Source organism: Herpailurus yagouaroundi, unplaced genomic scaffold (genome assembly GCF_014898765.1).
Source record: "Herpailurus yagouaroundi ecotype Mexico unplaced genomic scaffold, PumYag 198, whole genome shotgun sequence".
Lineage (NCBI taxonomy): Eukaryota > Metazoa > Chordata > Mammalia > Carnivora > Felidae > Herpailurus > Herpailurus yagouaroundi.
In genome coordinates, this window is record NW_024412429.1 from 16466102 (window position 1) to 16492069 (window position 25968).

Sequence of the window (25968 nt, forward strand, 5' to 3'; positions counted from 1 at the left end):
CCCCCCCCCCCCCCCCCCCAACACAGAAAAGGCGAGAGTCTCCTCAGGTTAGGTGGTCACCACTGGAGGGAAAACAGCCAAACGCCACGCCAAGGATTCAATCAAAGCGATTGCCTTGTGGTCCTCTCTCCCAAGCGGCATTAAACACAACTGCTAATAGCTAACGTGCGTGAGAAAATGTACATTTCCTTGGAGAAGCAACTTTTCAAAACTCACGAAGATCCTAGAATTCTGCCCAGGTACAAAGATAACCCCTGTACTATGGGAATAAAGAAGTGTGAATTACAGTAGGTCCAAAGGCTTCCTTTACGCACGAATCCTTTGTACAGTGAAGTGCTTTCTGTGGACCATCATTGCGTTCATCACCCGTGAAGAGACGGGTTATTGCATAATGCTCTTGCTGGGCTCGCCCCACGTGTCTCTTGACTATTCAAAAACGTGGAAATGCTATTTTGTTTTATCTGGGTCCATACTCTCTCTCTCTTTTTCCTACTGCAAGTCCAAAATTGTACCTCAAAGTATTTTATTAATCGCATGACCATCAGTAAAAGGACCTGGTGCTTGAAACTCAACTTCAGACACAGGACATTTTAGGACCTCCGTGTGTCACTGGGCAAATAATTTACCCTACTCTACCAGCAGGATGAGAGCACGGCTGTTCACCTTACTGGAATGCTAGAAGATGAGCACGTGCTGGACTTCTCAGAGAGTCTTTTGGGGCTCCCGAGCTCAGCGATTTGTTTTAATGGGGGTTCGGGCCATCTGTCTGCCAGACTGACCATCTGTTTGAGACTCAGACATGGCTGGCAAAAGACAGGCTTGGGAGACCATGCCTGAGACTCAGTGGGTCATAAGGGTTGACACTTAGAAGACAGCAGCGCCCTCACTCACCCTGGAGCTCTTCTTCTGGAGGCACAGCAGTGTCCCCTGGCAGGCAGCCCCCTGCTCTGACTTTTCTTTCCCTTGCTCCCGCTAACGATGGACTCTAAGCCCTCACGTTAGTCTATATTCCCCTCCACGACCCCATGGAAGACTGACGTCGGTGCGAGAGGTAAACAGTAAACCCACGTCCAATTCTAGACCTCTCTGAAGTGCACTACGGCAGCTCGGAGAGGGACAGGGGGCCTCCGCTCACATACAGGCTGAGCTCTGTGCTTCCAGACAAGTGCCCCTGCCCCTGCATTTCCCTTTCCAGCCTCCCCCCACCCCCACTTCTTTTTGCCTTCCTGTCTACCCCTTTTTTTTCTTTTTCTCTCCTCCCCAAATCTCCGAAACTAAAGAGCCCGCTCTTGGAAAACCTCCAGTTTTCTCCTCGCTAGCTGAAGAACGACAGTGACATCGTTCTGATTTGAGGGTAATATATAAATTACTCGGCCTGCCTTTCTTTCCCCTTTAGAAGGGACCTTTAGAAGCCAGATTTGGTTCAGCGATTAAAACACTTCTTCCCCTGAGTGGAATTTATTTCGATTTATGCCAAGACTCTGGCACACATTTTGGCAGTCTACCTGAATTGTGTTTAGCTCTCTGCAACTAGAATGTATTCACTTACTTTTAAAAATCAGGGTCCTTTAACAACACAAGTAACTTCAAAAAATAAAATATTTCATGAAATAGATTGCACCACTACAGGGGTGGCGTTACAGAGAGTAACGTTCCCTGGAGTTTATGGACCGACGAACATAGAAAGCGACTGGGATGTTCAGTCTATTTCAGGGGTGAAAACACAGCCCGATGCGTATAAAAGAATCATCAGCGTTCAGCTGTGGTCCAAGGACACAGATCAAATCTACAAACCAAGTGGTCATCAGATGAAAACGGAGCCGACTCCCGAAGGTTCTATCTACTGACGTGTTGTTTTCCAGTGGCCCCGTGCACACCCTGGATGAAGAGGGTGGGGCCTGTTCACCGCGGCGGGAGCAGCGGGGGCCCCGCGATGAGGCTGGAAGATGCACCTCCCTGGCTCTGCTATCTAATGAATTATTCCTGCGGTACAGTATGTATTTCTAAATTTATGCAGGGAATATATAGCTTACGCTTCATTAAATGCTACGCGGAAGGAAACATCCATCTGGAGTATCACACGATACCCTATCAGCTGGTAGATATCGCTGTGTGCTGAGGAAAGCTGAACTCACTTCCCACATAGAATAGTGTTTCGTTTGGTCGGTCATTTACCCTCAGAGCAGATACCTACGTGGCCCTGAAGACCAAGCTGACAGATGAGCTGGGCATTCCTGACACTGAAAAGCATATTCCAAATATTGTGCTACTGTATCTGGTCAAATCTAAGGCACCAGTACGTTACAGACCACTAAGAAGAAAAAAGAATGCCATTTAAGACAGGACACATTATCCACAGTAAGGGGCATCCTCACTTCAGACATGAAGAAATGTACATCCTAGAGTTGACAGAATATGGGAAACATGTTCATTATTATTATTTAATGTTTAGGACTTAAGCAACAGAAAAAACAGGGCAGCACTGTAATCAGAGAAAATTATCCACTGTCAAAGCCATAACAACACCTCGAGCCCCCAGCCCGGTGGAGAACTTTGGCTATCTGAGGCACTTTGGTGACCAGAGATCGGTACAACGAAATCCCACGAATACCTCGGGACGGGGGAGAGAGGCTGGAGTTTCAGGCAGTGAAGTCTCCACCTTGCGTGCTGTTGTTCCCGTAGCCATCTCCTTCCACTGCTGACCATGTTCTTCATGGGACAGATAAGAAAGCATGTTATAAAAGTAAAGGCTGCCAGGCTACGACTCTAAACTATGAAACTACTGTTCAGGGGTGTCATGTCGTAAGGACCACCAAGTTGCACGATAACCCACGTGAATATCAGGAACAAGTTTATCCACACGTAGTTAGGGTTGCAGGTTTTTTCAAAAAAGGAAAAGGTGAGCTACATGTACTTTTAAAATAGGTTAAGGGGTGCCTGGGCGGCTCAGTCGGTTAAGCATCCGACTTCGGCTCAGGTCATGATGTCATAGCTTGTGAGTTCGAGCCCCGCATCGGGCTCTGTGCTGACAGCTGGGAGCCTGGAGCCTGCTTCCGATTCTGTATCTCCCTCTCTCTCTGCCCCTCCCCCACTCATGCTTTCTCTTTCTCAAAAATAAATGAAACATTAAAAAATTAAAAAAAAAAAAAAAAAAGAAAATAGGTTAAGTATTCACTAAAGACATCAAGTACTTGAATGCATTAGAGAGTGGGTTCTCCACCTCAGTTAGAAAAGAAAACTGAGGGAAATAGGAGAATGCATGGCTGATCAGCTTGGATGCCCAGCTTCCAAAATCTGCAACACCATGTCAAGTATAATCCTTTCAGAGTTGACATAATCGAACAAGAATGCTGAATTGTTAAATGGTGATACACACAGAGAGACAGAGAAATAAAATCTAGCTTAGGTCGAAAACCAACACATAATCCTTATAAGACAGTATTGTATCCCATTTGAAGGTAAAGTTTTATTTTTGGAGGGACCCTGGGTGGCTCAGTCGGTTAAGCATCCAGCTTCAGCTCAGGTCATGGTCTCAGGGTTTGTGGGTTCGAGCCCCGCACTGAGAGTGCAAAGCCTGCCTGGGATTCTCTCTCTCTCTCTCTGCCCCTCCCCTACTCTCTCTCTCAAAATAAACTTTAAAAAATATTTTTCTTTTTTCTTTTTTAAAGGGAGGTTAGTTTATATTTTAGTGAGCTCGATTTTTAGTTTTTTAAATTTATTTTTCGTGAGTTCAAGCCCCGAGTTGGGCTTGAACTCAGGACCTGAAGATCACGAGTCACATGCTCTACCAACTGAGCTAGCTAGGAGCCTTCTAGAAAGAGGAAAGAAAAAGGGAAAAAGGGAAAAGTGGTGCTTGACTCTGATGGCGAGGTCATAACACCTCCTGCGGCTTCCTCCTTGCCTTCCCCTGTGGCTCACCCATCCTGGTGGATGTTAGCTGCCACCTCATGAGCTGCTCTCCTGAGAAGTCTGCCTGGTGAGGGACTGAGGCATCTTGCCAAGAGCCAGTGAGAAATTAGATACGACACGCCAACAGCCACGCGAGTGAGCCATCTTGGAAGCAGAGCCTCCGGCCCCGGTCAAGCCTTCGGATGACCTCCCGATTTCCACGGCACAGGAGACCCTGAGCGAGAACCACGAGGCCCAGCCGCTCCCAAATCTGACCCACAAACACTGGGAGTTAATAAACGTTTCTTGTTTCAAGCTGCTAAATTTGGGGGATAATGTATTCCACAGCAATAGATCACTAACAACAGACCCTGAGTTGAGTCTCCGTCCCACACGTGTCACGTAACCAGGGGCAAGTTGTTCCAAGCTTCCATTTCCTCATCCATCAAACGGGAATGACACTCTCTCACGGGATTATGGTAAGAATTAAATGTCATTATGTGTGCAAGGTGTTTAACGCTGTGTCTGCTCAACAGAAAACACTTGCAGGACGTTAACAACTGCTAATCAAAACTCCAAACCCACAGCCGTGCCAAACAAACCTGAATCCGCAGAGCCGCAGCAAGGAGACTCACATCATCCTCTGCAATGAGACCATGAAAATGAACCCCAAGAGAACCACATCCAAGCCTCCCTATAAAAAATTTTGAGGAGAAAAAAAAAGACATTCAGGATATTGTCGTTTACAACCAATTGCTTCTAGTAAAAAGCCGGCACGTTGAGCGCTATTCTCATATTCAACCAAGGAACTTATTAGGATGTCTTGGCATAGCTCCAGGTAGGTCACCAGTCCCTGGCGCAGCCTGGGGGCCCTTGACTGGGCCACACAGAGTTAGACTGGACGAAAATCTTGCTTCTACCTCCAGCCAGCAACTGTGACGCTGGGCCTGGTAATTAATGTGGGTAGCTGCAACCCCACAGAACTCAGAATCGAATGTGAAAGGGCGTGTCAAAGTGCCGGGCAGATAAGAAACGCAATTTCCTTCAGGTATACAAGGTATAAAAAGGGCGACTGAAATAAATAGCATAATCGCAACCAAAGTGCTGTGTGAAAGATCAGGCTTCCTTTGAGAACTTTAGGAATCCCTGTCATGAAAGCGAAGTATTTTCCACAGAAACTGAGAAAATGTATTTTCGGATATTAATTTTAGGGGTCACCTGGTTTCCAGAAGAGAGGGGTATTCGTACCAATTCTGCTTTCCCTTCCTTAGCTGGCGCTTATAAAGGTTATGAGAAGTTAAGCACATATGTAAAATACTTCAGTCTATATCCTCCCTTAGAGAAAAGAAACATTTCTAATAGCAACTTGGTTGAATTAAGAACCGATTTTCCTCTATTTTGGACCACTCTACTTTTCAATTATCCATTTTGCTGACAGTACTTTGCAAGAGCACAAAACACTTAAGCCTAAGCGTTTTGTGATGATCTACAGTCAAATGTATTAAGGGTGTTGGAAAATCCTATCCCTCCGGTATTGTTTAGAGTTTAGTAACACTTCACAGTTTTATAAATTGTATTTAGGCAAAAGCCAAGAGTCTAGAGAATGAGATTTGTTGTTCTGTTTGAACCACTAGAGATCTGATCTAAAGATCGTGTCCAACCATTATGGAAAAGAAAGATATTTCCCGCATTTTTATCTCTATCTTTAAATGACAAGGAAAAAAGAAAAAAAAAACAACAAAAACCAACCTACACTCCAGGAGCTGATATCAATTTATTAATGCAAATTCCCAGAACAGAATCACAAATACCCACACAAGTGAGGAATATTTCACCGACGGTGTTACACAGTGAATAATTCTGCCCATAATCTTAGGCGCTGCCTTGCATAAAATAGAAGGTGGCTAAAATCAAAAAAGATTTTAAAGCACAACACAAGACGTGCCTACACATATATTTTAAACGTTGGGAGGATTTACAGGAACCGATAGTTTTCTGTCTGAACAAAGTTACCTGAAATTCAATAATGCTTTTAGTATACTGTTTTCTTTTCCTTCTACTAAATTCCACCCTGTAAAATTATGTTTCATGTTCCCTTGGTGGGAAAATGTAAAATGGTGACCTCAAGGTGACCGGATCAGAAGTTAGTGTCACTTTCTTCTGTATTTCACAAACTGTCTATCACGAACACTGTATTGCTTCTATACTTCGAATCAATGTAATCTTAAAACTTAGTTAAACGTTCTGAATCCAGAGAATTCGAAGCAATGAATATGGTAACTCAGTGGATCAGGAACACATTATCAACACATTTTGTGGCTAAGGAGAACTGAGAAAAGAAATCATTGCCTCATCCCTCTGCCTGTGCAGACGCAGGGCTCCACCCAGAGGCTGTCTACACTCCGCCTGCCGAGGCTGTCTGCACTCAGCCCGCGAATCCAGCGCGGGTCCCAAGGGTCCCGTCCCAAACCAAATGGGTCTTTTCACTTCCCACTAAATACTCCCCATAGCTCACGGTTCTTCCAAGGACAGGTCAATGAGTCACGTTAAAAGATGGCCTTTCATTTATAATTTTTTCTTGCTAACCAAACTTTCTACAACATGAAAATTTAAGGCTCATGTGTCACAATGCTTTCCCTGGAAATCAGAACAGAACTTTCCGTGACAGGAGCTGCCCTGAGACCACCCTGGGAAATCTGCCAGAATAAATGAAGTGGGAGGGACAAGGCAAATTCTTCCTTGGTCTCCGTGCCCTCTCTGCTATATGCAAACTTTTCAGTTTTTCTGCAGTCTGGCCCACGGCACCCTTCTTATCGCAACAGCGCTATATGAACCCATAGACTGAAATCTCAAATATTTTCTCATCCTCTGGGAAAACGAGTAACTCAAAAAAACGTCCTGTGAAGTTTTGGAAATAAGAAAAGCGAAAGAAAATTACCTATTAGTGCAGATAACACTTTCAAAATCTCTGGTGATAGTTTTAAGTTCGATATATTAATCGTATTGGAGAACAGTAAAATGCGATAAATGAGCTCTTAATATAATTTTTGTATCAATGTTCTCAAGAGATGAACTCACAGTTTGCGACATCTGAATTCCAGGGGCGCCTGGGTGGCTCGGCCAGTGAAGTGTCCAAATCTCGATTTCAGCTCAGGTCACGATCTCACCGTGAGATTGTACCCTGTATCAAGCTCTGTGCTGAGCCTGGAGACTGCTTAAGATCCTCTCTTTTCCCTCTGTCCCTTCCTGCTCTTGTGTGCATACTCTCTCTCTCTCTCTCTCTCTCTCTCAAAAAAAAAAGCCCAAAACAAAAAGCATCTGAATTCACTACCAAATAACAATGTTTTACTATTTTAACAGAATATATGAATCTTCAAAAAAAATGGAGTATTATTAAGATATGCATATCAAGGGGTGCCTGGGTGGCTCAGTCGGATAAGCATCCGACTTCCACTCAGGTCATGATCTCGTGGTCCATGAGTTAGAGCCCCGCGTCAGGCTCTTTGCTGACAGCTCAGAGCCTGGAGCCTGTTTCAGATTCTGTGTCTCCCTTTCTCTCTGACCCTCCCCCGTTCATGCTGTCTCTCCCTGTCTCAAAAATAAACGTTAAAAAAAAATTTAAAAAAAAATGATATGCATAGCAACTGATAGAAACAACCCTTTTGATATCACTGAAACCAAAGCAGGAAGGAATTAACAGAGAGTTGTATATTCTAATCAGCTTGAGACTTTTTCAGAAGTAAGAACGTTAAATGTGTCATACTGAGAAGCAGTTAAACTTTGAAATGAAAACCTAGCAAAAACATATAGGTCCAAATCTTCCAGAATTTCCCGGGAAAAAATTTAAGGGAAACCGGTAATAGATTATCATGGATTTTAGAATAATTGGAGTTCAAAATTCATAAGCAAATATCTTTACTTGCAATGAGATAATGATTAAATTACAAGTATGTCTCATTTCTCTAAAGCTACTGCCTTGCATTCTCAGAATCTCACTGGGAAGAATCCTTCCTTGGGCTTGATTTTCAAATACAGGCTTACATTTTGCAAATAAGAAGTCTGAAAGCTACTTTGTGTGCTACAGGTATGAGGACAATGAAGTGGAGGGAGGTGGGAGGGGGGCCACTTATTGGCAGCTCCCAAGAAAGAGGTGCTGTGAGGTGAGAGCTCATTTATTCCTCTCAACAGCCTTGCTCCCATCTTACTCACAAGGAAACTGAAGATCAGAGAGCTTCAGTTATTTGCCCAAAGTCACACAGCTTGTAAATACGAGGCAATTAAGAGAAAATCAAAACAAAAATTTTAAAAAACGCTTCTTCTCTTTGAGTGAGATCAATCTGACCCAGATCCCATGCTTTTCTCCTTACGTTAATTACACTGTGTCCCTTTGAGGCCATAAGAGAGGTGGCTCGAGGTCCTCCAGGATCCCCCAGGTCATTAGCATGAACTCGAGATGCAGCCCGGGGTTCCACCACCACTCCACACCAAATACACTTACGTTCACTTAAAATGATGCTGGCAAGGGCGCCTGGGTGGCTCAGGTCATCGTCTCACAAGTTTGTGAGTCGGAGCCCCGCCTCGGGTGAACACGAGCCCTGCTTTGGGTAAGCCCTGCTTCTCTCCCTCCCTCTCTTGGCCCCTGGCTCAACTTGCACCCTCTCTCCCTCAAAATAAACAGATGGATGGATGGATGGATGAACGGATAGATAGACAGATGGAATGATGCTGTCAAGTACTCTGACCCACATTGCTGTTTGGATTCTGTTCTCCGGGCACGAGACAGAAGACCAGCTTCTCTTTTGTCCCATTTGGCACATCAGGAATAATCTTAATATCAGGGTACGAAACGGTCTTGCTTAGGGTGAATTCTGCTCTTTAGGAAGCAGAGCATTACAGCATCACAGCTTCTTTGATTTGAAATTTAATAATAACAAACGATTCTTACAGCTAGAAAACTGGATATAAACATGTACCTCTTGTAAATCTAAAAATCAGACTCACGCCACAAAAGAGTGAACAGATCGAACAAGTTGGGTGTAACTGTTTTCCAAGCACTGGGTCTGGGATGTCAGCCATCACGAAAATTTCTCCTGGGATTAGGTACTCAATACAATGCCTCTACAGAATTACCTCATTATAAATCACCATATCCCATCTATTTTTATGGAGGGGTGGAGGGGGGAGAACCCTGTACCATTAAGACGAGGATGAACATTTCATCATAAAACCCTGCCTTCACCCAATCGCCAGTTTATTAAGAATTCTTTTGCTCTTAAAGGTGAATAAAAGCACCTTTCCTTTTAACACTGCTTTCAAAAGTCTCTTTAAGGTGACAGGGTTATGCAAAAAAGAGAGAAGAGCCTTTCTTCAATCTATGCATAGATTAAATTTTCAGACTAATCAAAGTTGCTAGAATTAAAATGGACTACCAGGAAATAGAATGCTATTATAAATAGTACTGACTGTAAAACGTTCATCTATTTAATCAGGAGAACATTTTTCCTCTTTGTCTTTGCCCTGCCAGCCCTGTTTTTGAATGGGAGGCTAGTTCAAGGAGATGTCTCTGTGTCTGCAACTAACTGAAAACTGCAATCAGAGTACAATTCTGGGACCAGGTTTATTAATTCATTCAACGCTCATTTACTGAGCATATACTTGACTCAAAAATCAGGAAGAAAACGACTTGTACTGGACCAGATACATTTAAAATAAACTGCAGTCAGTCTGCATACAGAACCATTCAGTCAAAATATAATGCCCTGGTCTTTTTTTTTTCCCCCAAGGAGGATGGTTATGTTGAAACCTAATGTTTTTATGAATGCCTTTAAAAAAGTAAAGGTCCCCAAAAGAAACATATTAAAAAATGCGGCACAATTTCACTAAAAAAAAAAAAAAATATATATATATATGTATATGCATATATGTATATACATATACATGTATATAGTCACCTTCATATAATCATAGAGCTCAAAGGGATTCCAAGAACATTGAAGTAGACTCTACCTCCAGCCAAGATTATACCAAAATTGTCCTAAACATGTAAACTCTAACTAAAAAAACCCCAAAAAACAGCAAGGAATTGTAACAGCCAAGCATTCATTTGAAAGAACATCAAGTCGGGGGCACCTGGGAGGCTCAGTTGGTTGAGCGTCCACCTCCAGCTCAGGTCATGATCTCCCAGTCTGGGGGTTCAAGCCCCGCATTGGGCTCTGTGCTGACAGTAAGAACCTGCTTGGGATTCTCACTCTTTTCCTCCCTCTCTGCCCTTTCCCCACTCATGCTTTCTCTCTCTCTCAAAATAAATAAACTTTAAATAAATAACTAAATAACAGAACAGCAAGTCCAAACTGACTTTCCTAATCTAAATTCTGAGCAGAGGAGCAAATCTGCTGTGGCCATCATTTATAGGTCAGGCATTGTTTTTTTTTCAGGCGGGGAAAGAAATTTGTGGCCTGAAACTACATGTATTTCAAAGGAGTTACTTAGTGCAAGCCTTCTGTTTGCGAAAAAGATCGATTAATCCTACATCCACATTATATTATGCCTCTAATTACTTCATTCATCTGCATGCTCTTCATCTAAGAGCCAAGCACATGGGCATTCTGGGAAATTCCTGAGCTTCGTCCCTTGCACACTCCAACCCACCCCATCCCCCTTCAGCCCCAAAGAGCTTTTAATCTGACTGGTTAATTCTGAGGGGGGGGGAGGGGGGGACACTTCCTAGAGGGGTGGGTCCATTATTTTTCTTTTTGAAGAAACAGTTATATGAATTTCAGTAACACTTTGAGGACCACGTTGTTTTCCTTCTATTACATTGCAATCAAATTAAGGTTAGTGCATTTTTTGTGGAAAAGTGTAAAATGGTATCTCAAGGTGGCTGGACCACAAGGTGTGTGTGTGTGTGTGTGTGTGTGTGTGTGTGTGTGTGTGTGTATTACATATATCATTTGATACTATTCTCTGGGTCGTTCTCTTGTGGGGTGGTCTAGGTTTCAAGGTCTAGAACTCCTGTGTGGTCCGGGCAGAAAGAGGGTAGAGGCCTCCACCCACTTTGGCTCCAATTCTGACCATCTTTGGGGGAAAAACGCTGTGCTCCAGGCCTGCTCACCATAGACCTCACCAACGCTGAAATCTGCACACACATGTTACTCAGGGACTTGAAAAAGTGGACGAGGTATGGTGCAAAACTTTCTTAGCCTCAGAGGGTCCTTCCGTGAATGAGAAAAATGTATCCCTCTGGGCTTGCTCGTAACCAGCCCTTCGACTGGATGACCTGGTGTGGGCACAGCTTGAGATCCTCTGAAGGTGGGTCTGGTGTGGTCCGAGGCATTCCTGGATCCTGTGGTGAAATACACCCTAAGACCACCTCTGTTTCTTTTTTATTTTAATGTTTTATTTATTTTTGAAAACGAGAGAGAGAGAGAGAGAGAGGGAGAGAGGGATAGAGAGAGAGAGAGAGAGAGAGATTGGGAGAAAGAGAGAGAGAGAGAGAGAGAGAGAGGGAGAGAGAGAGAAATGAATGGAGACACGATCCAAAGCAGGCTTCGGGCCCCAAGCTGTCAGCACAGAGCCTGATGTGGGGCTTGAACCCACGGACCGCAAGATCATGACCTGAGCCGAAGTCATTTGCTGAGCCATCTGGGTGCCCCGGACCACCAGTTTCTGATGGTGACTTTCACACTGCTCTGAGGTGCCTCTGGGGCTCCCAGGAAGTGCCTGAGGGGTCACCGCAAGGGGAAATCAGGGAGACACAAGCACTCCATTCTCATCCCTCCCAGCAACTGTTTTCAGCTGCTCTTACCTGTTGAAGTTCATGTAAGATTTCTTTGGGAGAACGGATTCCACTTCGTTGTCAAAGACTAAAAACCACTATTTCTAGTTTATTTCACACGCATACACACGATCTACTTCAGGTCACTACTGCCTGGACTGCTCAGATGTAGAGGCCAGCAGGGGCTTGTCTCTCCAGGGGCACGGGGGAGAGCTACTGCCCTTGGCCTCTCGGCTTCTCTTTGCCAGACAACACAGTTTCAGTATCACGTGACCCAAAAGGCAGGCACATCAACAGTCGAAGTTTCCTCTCCTGTGTACGGATGTTGACGGTGACCAACCTTTCAGGGAACGTCTGAAGGGTTGAAGAAGCGTCTGAAGTGTGTAACGTCTGAAGAAGGTTACACACTTCTCTCACACTCTTCCCTGTCTTCATCCGCGGCCCAACACCAAGGTTAGGACATTGACCCACCTGATAGGAAGTCATGGGAACAGTTGAGAACTGTAGTTCCTGGTTGTATCCACGAAAGGGGAATGTCTTCTGGCTTGGGAGAGCCTACGACCGCGATATCAGCCTCGTGAAGCTGGAGAGAAACAGAAAAAAACACCGCACGGGTTTTAACTTGTGGCAGAGACACAGGACTGGCGATGTGTGTCAATGGACTTCAACGCGATAGGGAACTGACACGCATCCGGAGGTCAGCGCCATGCCACTTAACAGGGACAGAATCGCTTCACTAAGGTACGAACGCAGCACAGATCGGCACAGGGCGTGACCATCATAGCCTACAAAGCAAAGGGGGTAGAAGTTCTTCCGGGCAGTCAGTTCGGCGTGAACGCTGTGCGCAATGTCATCGTCCACGTTTTCAGCACTGACTGCAATACCGAGAAAAATGATGGGGCCGAGAAAACCATTCAATGGAAGCAGAGACTGAAAGGTGCACGGGGCGGGGGGGCCCCCCACGTAGGGAAGCCTCTTGGAAGATCTGGCCAGTTCGGGGGGCCTGCTGGCCTGTACAACTGCACACTCAAAATTAGACCCATATGGAACTTTTACTGGATCTACGGGAGGGTTGTCAAGAGCTCAAGAAAGAATCTCATTTTCCTTGAGGCTCTGCTTAATCTCCTGTCAAACTGCTCTTTTTTCTTTCTTTCCTCTTTTTTTTTTTGAGAGAAAGGAAAGGAATTCGACTATTACTACAAAACACATTCATCATATCCGTCCCGTCCGACTTTGATAACACGGTGCTGGGGTGACTTGTCTGGTAGGAAGGGGACACCTAGAAACAAGGGAAGCGACTGGCTCTGACCTCAACCAAAGAATGACCCCGTCCCCAACTAAACCGACGATCGCAAACTGGATTCCTAAGGAGGGCGCAAGGCCAGGGACAAATCTGAGACCCTGGTGGGGGAAAGAACTATGGCTACACGTGTCAGCGATGTGGGTTGGTGTTATACCCATTTAAGAGACAAGGAAATGGAGGTTCTGAGGGTGTGAGCACCTCTCTGGTATGTCCTGTTTCCCCCAGAGGAGCCAGTCTTGGACACTCAATGGGGGAGAAAGAGGACGCTGCAGCCCTCTGCTCTCCCACGCCGCTTTCCTTCCTTCATTGCTCTTTCCACAGGCTTCTGTGCCCTGCAAAGGACTGCAGACTCTTTAGAATCAGCCAGAGGAGGTCGAGATGAAACACAGAAACTGGCCCGTTGCCACTCCCACCACCCAAAGTCCCCGGAAATGAACGTGCTTCCATGCGCCCTCATGCATTCTCAGCAGGGACAGGCTGATTGCCGAAGGGCTCGGGGACCCACCCAGCCAGCCTAAAAGTCTGCAACACAGTTTGGGCAAGAGGCTGCCTCGGCTAACGTCTCTTAGAAATCTCGGGACAAGAGATGGCAGCGAGGGGAGGAAAATCCATGACAGTCCTCCTTGGTTTGTGAAGGAGACAGCCAGGATCTAGAACAGCGCCAAGCTCCCTTGACAGAGGAGGGACACGGTAACAACTTAAATGGCATGTCTTTTCAAAGAGCCGATAAAGCCAACCTTTAAAAGTGACATCCCGGGGCGCCTGGGTGGCGCAGTCGGTTAAGCGTCCGACTTCACCAGGTCACGATCTCGCGGTCCGTGAGTTCGAGCCCCGCGTCGGGCTCTGGGCTGATGGCTCAGAGCCTGGACCCTGTTTCTGATTCTGTGCCTCCCTCTCTCTCTGCCCCTCCCCCGTTCATGCTCTGTCTCTCTCTGTCCCCAAAAAATAAATAAACGTTTAAAAAAAAAAAAAAAAAAGATTTTAAAAGTGACATCCCGGGAACATCGGAGCAATCTGATCGTGCCAATCGGGGAAAGGGGGTTAACAGTCACACAGGGCTCCCTGCTCTTCAGTACGAACTTCAGTGAGGTCCAGGAAGAAGCCTGCACTGAAATCGTGTCCAAGTAAAATGGCCAAATTAATCACATTAAAAAGAAGAGAAGTCCCTACTAAAACAGCCATCATTTTCTTATGCTGCGGGGACACAACACTGTGCAACGGAACGAACTCTAGTGTGTTAATGTCACATGTTCTCCGTAGATAGATCTGAATGAAAAGCAGCTAGATTCTTGGCTGATGTTATATTCAGGGGCAAAAAGCGTTCTTATGGAAAGGGGATTTTACTTGAATAAGAAAAAATGCATTTCTTCATGTTCTTCTATCACTGCAGATACTCAACCACAGTAAAGCCCCCAGAGAAACTCAAATGCTTCATGCCTGTTGGAAATGACCAGCAGATAAGAAACGCCATGTTGCTACATTTTCATGCACAATAGCAGCAAAAACAGAACATGTTAAAACTTCTATAAAAAGGAAGTTAATATATACGGGCTGAAACGTTCGTTTTGGAAAAAGCCAAGGATCACGAGTCCCCTAAGAACACTTAGTTTCCTCCACGTGGTATCTTTGATACAACCTGTTCTTTTCATTACCTATAAATCTCACGAATCTCATGCCGACCCCTCCACTCCGTATTTAAATACAATGCCAAAGTGCGCTGTGCTAATAAGTAACTGGACGACAGTTACTCCCACAGAGAAAAGACAAAAATCTCCGCCATTAGTAATGATCGCATTGGAGATGTTAATTCTTTCTGGAAAGGAAAACTGCTAGATGCTTAAATCAATACATAACCCACTGAGGACCAGCGAAGATTTTAATGAGCTAAAGAATTCAAGGAGAATTATCGTCTCGCTGGCTGTCTCCACTTTCCTCCTCCCAAATGGGAAAGACCCTGGCCAAAGCCTGGCTTGCAACTCCGCCTGTTAACAAAATATTGCTTTCTCTGCTGAGGTTTGACGTAGAAGCTGCTTACAGAGTACGGCCCACTCCCCAGGCGGAAGAACAAATGTTCAGACAATAGTAAGACACAGATATGCTGACGTTGAACGTGGAGTATGTGGGAGTCACGTAGAGTCGAGATATCACGAAAATTCTTTTTCTCTACGTCATTGATTTTTAAGAGCGGGGGGCAAGCATCAGAAAATGGAGAGAGGAGGACAGAGGACAGATATGATCTGCAAGGTTATAAGGGACGTCATGATTTTGTATGTAGCAAAAAAAAAATGTATTTTAAAATTCAAACTATAGAAATTACAGCCCCACCCTGTTGGCTAGAAGACAGAATTTATCTTCCACTATTGATGTGTTCTGAGAGGGCACATGTGGGAATCTGAGGTATGAGGTATGTATATATATGGAAAGCTGGGATGCTTAAAAAAAAAAAAAGGTGGATAGGTTTTGATGAATCGTGATTACCTGAGACCCATAAAACCTGTTTCCATATTCTTCAAGTGATCAACACAGTTCAGAAAACAAGGTTCAAAAAAATAAAAATTAAAAAAAAAAATCAATAGGTCCTTTCTCCAGCAAAGATGTGTTTCTGAAGTTACAATTGCTTAAGAGAATGAAGAAGGTCCAAGATTCCTTAGCGAAAATACTCACTCACTAGCCATCTCTCAAGTGCTGCTTGGGGCAGACACTGATTGAGGTCACTGAGGACCCGAAAATAAAAATCCTGCCCACAAGATTTTACAACTAGGATCTACAGGATGGAGGGGAACAGGGCAAACCACTGGGATACGAAAAAGAAACAATTAAACATTTCATTTCTACTTATGTTGTCCACACAGGCATGGGCATCCCTGATCCGTCTTTGCACACGAGCTGGGCAGGTATCACACACAATACAGAGAGGGGTCTTGAGGGAAGGGTGGCTTGAACTTGTTCTTCCACTTTCGATGAACTGGGACACATTGTGGTTTGTGTGACCCTGGTTAAGTGGCTTTAGAGAGCAAATGTCCCACAGGACATTCTTTCCAGCGCTTTGTAATGAGAAATGTCCGTGAAATTTCATGTGGCACAGAGACTCCTTGACTATCTCATGGCAAAGTCCTAAAAAGACTTAGTGTTTTGCTTTGGGTTTTTTTTGAGAGAAAGAGAGAGGTGCAAAGGAGAGGAAGAGAGAGAGAGAGAATCCCAGGCAGCCAAGTAGGCTCAACACACTGTGGGAGCCCGACGTGGGGGCTTGGTCCCACGACCCTGGGATCATGACCTGAGGTGAAATCAAAAGTCAGATGCTCAACTGACTGAGCCACCCAGGCACCTGAGGTCTCTTAAAAAATTTTCTTTAATGTTTGTTTATTTTGAGAGAGAGAGAGAGAGAGAGAGAAACACATACAGGAGGAGAGGGACAGAGAGAGAGGGAAACACAGAATCCGAAGCAGGCTCCAGGCTCCAAGCTGTCAGCACAGAGCCCGACGCAGGGCTCGAACCCATGAACCATGAGATCATGCCCTGAGCTGAAGTTGGATTCCCAACCAACTGAACCACCCAGGCGCCCCCCGAGATTTTTTTTTTTTTTTTTTAAATGAGATGTCACTTTCTTCCTATAAATGTCAAATTCCCAACGTTGCTGACCTTCTCTTGCTACTGACAAGGAGTGGTCAGACTGGGCTACTTTGGTTGTGCTCACACCATCGGATGTGTTTTAGGGACATTATGCTGGATGCTGGGTTGAGAATGGGCCGGAGGGAGTGGGAGGGAGACATGCGAGAGGAGACATTTGGTAGGAAGCTGGACGCACGGACGCGGAACTCAGGATGGTCAGGGAGGAGGGGAGGTAGGCCGGGATTCATCAGCATCAGATACGGGTAAACCCAGAAACGTGGGGATCTGGGAGAAACAGGAGGGTGGGAAGGAAAGGGGCCTTGAGTACGTTCCTGGGAGTGTTCATCTTCAGTGGTGAGAGAAACGATGGTGACTGGTGTGGCCCAGAAGGTAGGAAGAATGGGGGAGTCACGTAGGCGCAGGGGAAAGGGCATGGTCGACAGGTCTGAATGATGCCCAGTGGCCAAACAAACTAAAAGCAAAAAAATCCATTTTTGGCAATTAGGAATCCATCAGTGACATTCCTATAGAAATGGGCAGGAGCCTGGTAAACTCCTGCCTTTTGGGTCAAGTGTATTCCCTGCATACGGAGACTTCGTTAAGGCCGAGTGTTTCACGAGCACAGTCCCCGTTTCTTCATAAGCTACTTTGACTTGGAACGTCTAACTCTTTATTTCAATGAACTGAGCATCTACCGTAGGATTCCGGCTTTGTACCTATGGGTCAATGTCCACATTTTCCCGAAATATTAAGCACACTGTCAGATAGAAACGTTACAGTAACTGTAAGGACTCTAAAATAAGAATGTCAAAGCATTTTCACTCAGATATTGTAATACTTTGGTAAGATAAGAGAATTTCCAGCAAGAGGTATTCTCCCCGCCTCCTTTCACAGACACCCAAGTGATCTCGTCCTGGAAGAATTCTCCTTTTGGAAACTGGGTATGTGTCTGTTTTCCACTCTCCTCTGATCAGAACAGATCATTGGCTTTTAAAATCAAGCCCTCTCGGGGCGCCTGGGTGGCGCAGTCGGTTAAGCGTCCGACTTCAACCAGGTCACGATCTCACGGTCCGTGAGTTCGAGCCCCGCGTCGGGCTCTGGGCTGATGGCTCAGAGCCTGGAGCCTGTTTCCGATTCTGTGTCTCCCTCTCTCTCTGCCCCTCGCCCGTTCATGCTCTGTCTCTCTCTGTCCCAAAAATAAATAAACGCTGGAAAAAAAAAAAAATCAAGCCCTCTCGTATGCTTATTTCATAAATCTGAATGACTACAAGCTAAATGCACGGCCCGGGATTATGATTATAACACGTATCTACCAACCTTTCCCCCCACAGGATGATGAATGATCTTCCTTTTTCTATAGGCTTCTAGGTTCCCCTCTTACTTCACCACTCCACATACTTCATGCTCAATGTATGAGAAGAGAACCTAGGAGATTCAGTTGTGTCCAGAATGACAGAGAAGACAGTAACTCCCTCTTCAAGTGCACGGGACGCGCACGTGGGTTGCAACACACGGTAAGAGGAAAGCACAACCTCGTAGCTAGCGATGGGTGAGCTTTGAATGACTTATCGAAAATAGTTTTCTTCCTCGTATTCTGGCAATAAAGTTAAAAAGGATGGCTAAAAAGGAGACACAGAGAGAGAGAGCTGCGTGTTTGTAGGTGGGGTGAGAGAAAACTTAAGATGACAAAGGCTCAGAACTGTGCGGCACGAAGATGAGCGAATGCCCAAGTTACGGTTCGGTTCCCGGAGTGACACTAAACCGGCCAGGCTTCCCAGAGGCAGGACGGCCCTGACGTACGCTTACGTCGTCAACCCCATACCTAAATAGCTACGGCCTGTCCAGGCTGATGCCAGTGGCTGTAGCCGTGGGAGATTTGCCTTTTCATCTCCTGACACGTTTGTACTTTCCGCTTCGGAACCCCGGATGACACATCAGCACAGTTTTGCTTTCCACCTCCTCCAAGTAACTCTTCAGGCCTCGGTCACCACCTCTGAAAAGTGAAGGAGTCGCCCTCGACGGGAGGGGACCGAGGTGCAGCGGGAACACGGCTCGGCCGAGCTACGAGGCCTCGACTCGAGGGCAGACCCCGCTCCCCCTCGGTGCACAGGCTCCCACGCTGCGTTTTCAGGTATAACGTGAACGAGATCATGCGGGAAAAGGCTTTGAGAACTAGATCTTTACCCAAACGTAAGGCGCTTTATTTATTAGAGGGGGGTTAGGTTTAAAAGCTACCGACGGAAGTATCCTAATTCCTTAAGTTACATTCTGGTTCCTCACGTAGCATTTACGCTGGGGGAGAGGGGGACGAGGCGGAGCTTGGGTCTGGCAAAGTGCAGAAGGGCCAACAGGGATGACACTGGGTAGGCTGGAGGTGCGGTCACCGGCCTGTTGTCCACGGGACACAGCGTGGAGCCCTTCCTCTGTGCCGTATCCAGTGCATGCTATGTATGACTAAGGCTCCCTGTACGTGACTCCTGGGACTGCGTGGCCCTCAGTTCCTCCGGATTCTCTCACAAATCCTTTCCTCAATCCTGCCGAATATAATCGGCCTGATTTGGGGACTCTCAAACAAAGGTCCCCCTCACGTCTTGTTTGGGTGGCAACGGTCAGGGAGTGGCAAGGGTGACAATGGGAGCTGACATCGAAAGGCATTTTCAGTCCACGAACATGGAGAAATCTGCCAAAGAGCGCTCAGGGGCCTACATGACTCGGGTCGCTTAGTCACACGTTCCTGAATAGCCTTGGTATTTGCTCGGCCGCAAGATGTGTGGTGCCCTGAGACTGGGGACAAAAGCCCATACCGGGTGGGGGAGAAGAGGGACGCATGTGGATGTGCAGTCCTGCGTGCCCACCCATGTGACCAGGGTGCCCACGGCGTCCCTGGAGGGCAGGTGACAAGCCCAGTGCCTCAGGGCCACAATGGCACCCGGTCTCCCTCTGCTTACTCTCCTAGATGATGTCTGTGGAGGGGCGCCTGGGTGGCTCGGTCGGTTAAGTCTCCGACTCTGGCTCAGGTCACGGTCTCGCGGTTCGTGAGTTCGAGCCCCGCGTCGGGCTCTGTGCTGACAGCTCAGAGCCTGGAGCCTGCTTCCGAGTCTGTGTCTCCCTCTCTCTCTGCTCCTTCCCCACTCACGCTCTGTCTCTCTCTCTCTCTCTCAAAAATGAATAAACATGAAAAAAAATTTTTTTTTAAAGGATATCTATGGGATTCTAAACTGTTGGAATAAAACAATAGTGAACTCGGTCTTGGGCCTTGGTCTCCCTGAAGTTCCCCATCTGAGCTGTCAGATACTTTTAGGTGTCAAAGATTAAACGTTCAAGGGACTTTTAAAGACTGGGTTTTGTGATTATCTGGAATAAGAGACCACTCGGGACAGTGGCTCAAAATTCAGGCTGGGGGCGCCTGGGTGGCTCGGTCGGTTAAGCGTCTGACTTCGGCCCAGGCCGCGATCTCACAGCTTGTGGGTTCGAGCCCACGCCGACAGTGCGGAGCCTGCTTGGGATTCTCTCCCTCTCCCTCCGCCCCGCCACGCACACTTTCTCTCTCTCCAAATAAATAAACTTAAAAAAAAAAAAAAAAAATTAAGCTGTAGTGCCACCTCCCCCATTACAAAAAGTCTCAGCTTCCTCAGCCGTGATGTGGGGGGCATGGGGGTGCCACAGGCAGGGCACCTGCAGGATCACGGCGACAGCAAAGCCCTGCCCCTGGCTCACGGCACTCACGAACTCAACCGGCGTGAGCTGTCGTTACCGCCGTTTACCCCAGGTCCAGCTCAAGTGTAGCCTCTCCTGTGAATGTTACAAGCAGCTATTATCCTCACCAGACACCCTGAAGGCCAGGAGACAGTGGGGTGACATGCATAAAGCACGGGAAATAAAAAATCTGGGAGCTGAGAGTTCTGCACCCGGCGACAAGGTAGTGGAACAACAAGGGAGAACTGGCAGGTGCATGTTAACAAAAGCTGGAGTACTTGATCCCTAGACATGCCCTGCAAGACATGCAAGACTGAGTCCTCCAGGTAGAAATGATGGGACCCTTGACATTAACTCCAAGCCCTAGGAAGAAACAAGGATCTCCGGAAAAACCGGTATTGCTGTATTTTTGGTTCGTAACGATTCTGTTTTATTTCCTGCAGGGCTTAAAAGCCGAATGCGTTAAAAATTAAGATACATTTTAAACACCCAACCACGTAACTCGCTAATCTCATCCAGTTTAAAAGCTAGGGTTTTCTTCCAATCTTTGGAAAAAAGGGTTTTTTGTTTTGTTTTGTTTTGTTTTAAGATTTCATATGTACCGTACAGAGTTATTCAGAATTTTCCAATCCACTTTTAAAAGCCTTCTATGAGCCATGCCACACAGGGAATGTAAACTGGAAATGACTTTGTGATCATTTAGCTTTGCTCAAAGAAATGACACACTTTGATCCTTCAAATGGGAAAACCTCGTATTTTTCCCTTCTTGTGTCAGTCCTCGTTTTGAGGGTCTCCGTGCGCAGGAGGAGGAGAAACGAGATCCTCTGAGAAAAACAAAATAAAAACGGTTCTCTTATTTCTGGGTTCTTTCTTATACACACAGCTGGGATCCACCCGATTTGTCACAGCTGGAGGCCATTTCACCCCCGTCCTCCAGCTGTGTCTGACCACAAATTCAGGAGGCTCTCCCACTAGCAGTGTGAGTTGAGGGGGTGTGCACACACAGCCCCAGAGGGCCTGTCAACTTCGCTTCCCTGGAGAGGGGTACCACTCCAACTCATAAATACTAAATGCCGAACATCGTCTCACTTCAAATTGCTTTTGGCATCAGGGTGAACTCATCAGGGTGAGGGAGAGATAAGCCCGTTCTCGCTGGGTGGGGGGCTCCGTCCAGTCCCCACATCGGGGAGTCATTCCACTCCAGGGGCTTGGGAAGCTGAGTGTGGCGTCTAAGTCTGGGCGGAGGAAGGAGGGCGATTCCTGAGCCCTACCCAAAGACATCACGCCCAGTGCTTTGGCTTACTGACATCTGATGCTCCATAGCACGCGGCTCATTTGGACAAATGCCCAGACATTCTTCCCCTCTCCCACATGCAAATGGATAACGTTGCAAAGCCCAGAAGGGACGCTTGAAACAAAGTGGGAAACTCATTCTTATTTTTCAGCGATGCGCTCTGGTGGGCACCAGCGATAAAGCTACAAAACACAGAGGTCGACTCCATTTTCCACAAAACTCTAAAAAGGCAAATCTCAACGCTTCACGCTCAGGCTCCACAGAGATCTTACGCGTCGGCAGAATCCATTTCTATTTCAGTAACTCTGCGTAACCATGCCTCGACATCGTAGGAAGGAATAGTATTCCTGTAAGAAGTAATTAATAAACGAGGAACCCCCACCAAAGATAACTTGAAGCAGAGTGGCTTCCAAGTAACGCAGAATTCACGGGAAGGAAGAGGTCCACAGCCATGGAGCAAAGGCTGTTACATAACTCAAAGTTGAGACTATTCCCAGTGAAGACTGGGGGTGAGCCCGAATAGGTCAAGACACTGTCTCTTAGTCTGGCTGTGGTTTCATCCCCTCCACCTTCATTTTTTTCTTTTCCTAATGTTTACTTTTTGAGAGAGAGAGACAGAGAGTGAGCAGGGGAAGGCAAAGAGAGAGGGAGACACAGAATCCAGCTCTGAGTCATCAGCACAGAGCCCGACGCAGGGCTCGAACTCACGAGCCTTCGAGCTGTGAGATCACGACCTGAGGCGAAGTCGGCCGCCCAACCGACTGAGCCCCCCCAGGCGCCCCTCATCCCCTCCACCTTCTCCACAGAGCGACTCCCTCCTGCCAGCCATACGCTGGAAGCACATCTACTGGGCTTCCAATGAGGGACCCAGATGCCACTATTTTATTAGCCTATCTCCTTATGAGTTAACTGACCCAGCGGCCTTTCCACATTGTGAAACTTGCCAGTGTGTTTCCTGACTCACCTTTAACAGTAGCCAAACCATGAATGTGGATGTTATAGGTGCCAAGTTCTGTCCTAAGCCAACGTATATGACCGAATTTCCCCAGCGGGTAAGGGAAATTATAGTTCCCATTCTACACATGAGGACACAAGGCTCAGAAAAGTTAGGCAACAACTAAGGCGTGAACCCACAGCTGTTTGTCACCAAAGCCTATGTCCTACTGCTTACCCAGAACACAAATGTTGTGTCTGATTTTAAACCCTCAAAGGTAGTCCCTGCTGGTCACGGTAGGATTGGTTGTAGGTAATCCCCACCTTGAAAGGCTACGGAGTGTAGGAGGGGGGAGACAGGATTCTTACATACCACGGTTACCTCCTGATCCCCAAACCTCTCAGGATGGAAAGCCCCAACCAGACAGCCAACAGGGGTGGGGGGGAGTGTCTCGTTCCGTGTCAGGTACAAACAAGCCTAGAAGAAATGCTTTGCAAAGATGACTTCCTTCCACCGAATGGCCATAATCCTTTGCTTCCCCGTTTCTTTCCGCAACACTTGTCATTGCTGATAAGGAGAATCTGAAAGCACTGTAATCTTACATTGGACCAGTTATTCGCTCCTAATAAAATTAGAAAACAGAGATCCCAATCTGTTGTTATATCTTCAACGTTTTTCACAGTGAAGGTTTTCTAAGGCACAGCAAGGGTAGACACACCCTGTCCCGGGCAGGTGCCCCCAGGATGCCAACCCGTGCCAGGATGCCCTCGGGACCTCATGAGCTGCTACCACTGTGGTCTACAGACGTCGGCTGACCCTCAGCAACAAGGCCCAGCAATGGCCTGTGTTTTAGAAATAAAATATAGGAAGAGGGAAAAGTCAAATGTCGGGCAGAAGCATGGAGGCATATCAGTGGGGAGGTAGCTGGTATTGAAGTGCTGGCTGCTGGCATGAAAAATGGAAAGGTAAAGGCTCTACCTCCTGGTGGGACAGGAAGTAAGTACGTCAGGTAGAGGGGGGCCAAATTCCAGAGACCAAATGCATTTCGCAAAGAGTATGAGGAGCCCTGAAAATTCCTTTCCATATTTTTGGCTACAAAGATGAAGCAATCGGGCGCCTGGGTGGCTCAGTCAGTTAAGCGCCCGACTTCGGCTCAGGTCATGATCTCGCAGTGAGTTCGAGCCCCGCGTCGGGCTCTGGGTAGAGCCTGGAGCCTGCATTGGATTCTGTATCTCCCTCTCTCTCTGCCCGTCTCTCGCTTGCAGTCTGCCTCTCTCTCTCTCTCTCTCTCTCTCTCTCAAAAATAAACCTTAAAAAAACAAAAACAAAAACAGATGAAGCAATAAAGAGAAAGTCTACAGTCTCTATGATCCACGGTGGTGCAGTTACAAATACCGAGGCCTCAGGAAACAGAATGTGTGTGCAACGTGAACTTTTAAGAGAACCTTCTTGGGTATCTGAAAACAGGAAAGTTACCCAATTTCTAGAATCTCTAGAGAGTAAAGCCACTTAATCGTTCTCAAAGTTAAAATGAGATTTGTCCCAAAGAAGAGTCAAGGTGATTTATTTCCATAATACAAAAAAGTCCTTTGAAAGATGTCTTTGTTTTACAAAAACACAGATACAACTAGCAAAGTCTCTGTGACAGCTGTGAAAACATTCAGTTGCCAGTGAAGGTATTTTTCTCTTTTTCACCACAGCTGTTCAGTTCAGAGCTGGGTTTGTTTTCCTCTTTCACTAAGCTTCCAGATCAAAAACTCTACGCTCTGCGTTGCACAACCTTGCCCTTGAATTTTCTTGAATAGGCTGCCACCGTGTGGTGACCACTAAAAAGGCACGTGGGTTTGAGCTCAACGGCAGGGCGTTTCCGAGCTGTCTTAAAATGTATTAGATCCACCTGCCACTCAAATATACCCTTCTAGGTGGAGACACCTGCCTTCCCTGGGCAGCACCACAACCTGCTCCTTTCTGTTCTCCTGCGGCAACATGACGAACGTGTGTTTTTTGATGTTGTTCTGCGGTACTTTATCGTACCTAATATACTAAAAAAAAAAAAAAAGTTTTTTTTTGTGCGGGGGGGTAGGGGTGGAGAGAGAGGGAGAGAGAGAATCCCAAGCAGGCTCTGAGCTGTCAGCACAAGAGCCTAACGTGGGGCTCGATCTAACGAACTGTGAGATCGTGACGAACTGTGAGGTCATGACTTGAACTGAAACCGAGAGTTGGACGCTTGACCAGCTTAGCCATCCAGGCGCCCCTGTACTTAATACGCTTTTTTTTTTTTTAATTTTTTTTTTTTAATGTTTTATTATTTTTGAGACAGAGAGACACAGCATGAACAGGGGAGGGTTAGAGAGAGGGAGACACAGAATCTGAAACAGGCTCCAGGCTCTGAGCTGTCAGCACAGAGCCCGACGCGGGGCTCGAACTCGCGGACCGCGAGATCGTGACCTGAGCCGAAGTCGGCCGCTTAACCGACTGAGCCACCCAGGCGCCCCAATACGCTTTTAATGTAACTTCATTTTGCTTGAAATTTGTTAAATTCAGGGTCATATTTTGAAATTATGAACTTTATTAACCGTTTCAGCCATGAAAATATAAAAGAATGGTATAAGGCGGGCACCTGGGTGTCTCAGTCGGTTTAGCATCCCACTCTTGATTCCAAGCGCAGGTCACGATCTCATAGTTTGGGAGACGGAGCCCCACATGGGGCTCTGCGCTGACAGCATGGAGCCTGCTTGGGATTCTCTCTCCCTGTCTTTGTTCCTCCCGTGCTTGAGCACAGGTGCGCTCTCTCAAAATAGATATTTTTTAAAGAAATTCATTTTGTAACTATGGGTGTGCTGGGTAGAAATGCAATTGGTTTTTTGCATGTTGATCTCATACCCAGAAACCCAAGCGGACTCTTTTTCATTCTCATGTTTTCTTATAGATTCTTTTGGGCTTTTTATGTAGGTAATCCTACCATCTAGGATCTAGGACAGTCTCGTGTCTTCCTTTCCAATCATTATAAATTCTTCCTTTCTTCATATCAAGGCACTGCCTAGTAATTCCCATATAGTGCTGAGGAGGAGTGCTGAGAACAGGCACCCTTATATCTTTCCTATTTCTAAAGGAACGTTTCTAATATCACCATTAAACCTATTTGCTCTAACTTTTCAGGTGTTTTATGGGGTTAAAGAATTCCTTTAACTTCCTAGACTAAAAGGTTTTTTTAGGAAAAAAATCATAATGGAGACTAGATTTTACCAAATGACTTTTCTGTATCTACTATGGCGACAGCATAGTTTTTAATCTGATAATATGGTAAATTATGTTCATAGATTTTACTGGACTTTTCTGATATTAAACTACGCTTGCAATCCTATGAGAACCCTAACCTGGTGTTGGATTCAGTTGCTAACATTTTGATGATGATTCTTTTTTTTATTTTATTTTATTTTATTTTATTTTATTTTATTTTATTTTATTTT

The 25968-nt window shown here is 46.1% G+C and overlaps 1 protein-coding gene across 6 annotated transcripts in view; it reads right to left on the reverse strand.

Moving 5' to 3' along the window:
* The window catches only part of MTHFD1L (methylenetetrahydrofolate dehydrogenase (NADP+ dependent) 1 like), a 183086-nt gene that overhangs the window by 146724 nt on the left and 10394 nt on the right, over window positions 1-25968 (reverse strand). For all 6 annotated transcript variants that reach the window (XR_005782631.1, XM_040448893.1, XM_040448892.1 and 3 more), the window contains exons 7-9: window positions 12134-12245; window positions 4491-4582; window positions 2612-2709 (exon numbers count right to left, since the gene is read on the reverse strand). Coding sequence is in view for 5 of the 6 variants with exons in the window: in XM_040448893.1 (XP_040304827.1) it covers window positions 2612-2709; window positions 4491-4582; window positions 12134-12245 (302 nt within the window). In the remaining variant the exon portion in view is untranslated. The remainder of the gene's footprint in view (window positions 1-2611; window positions 2710-4490; window positions 4583-12133; window positions 12246-25968) is intronic.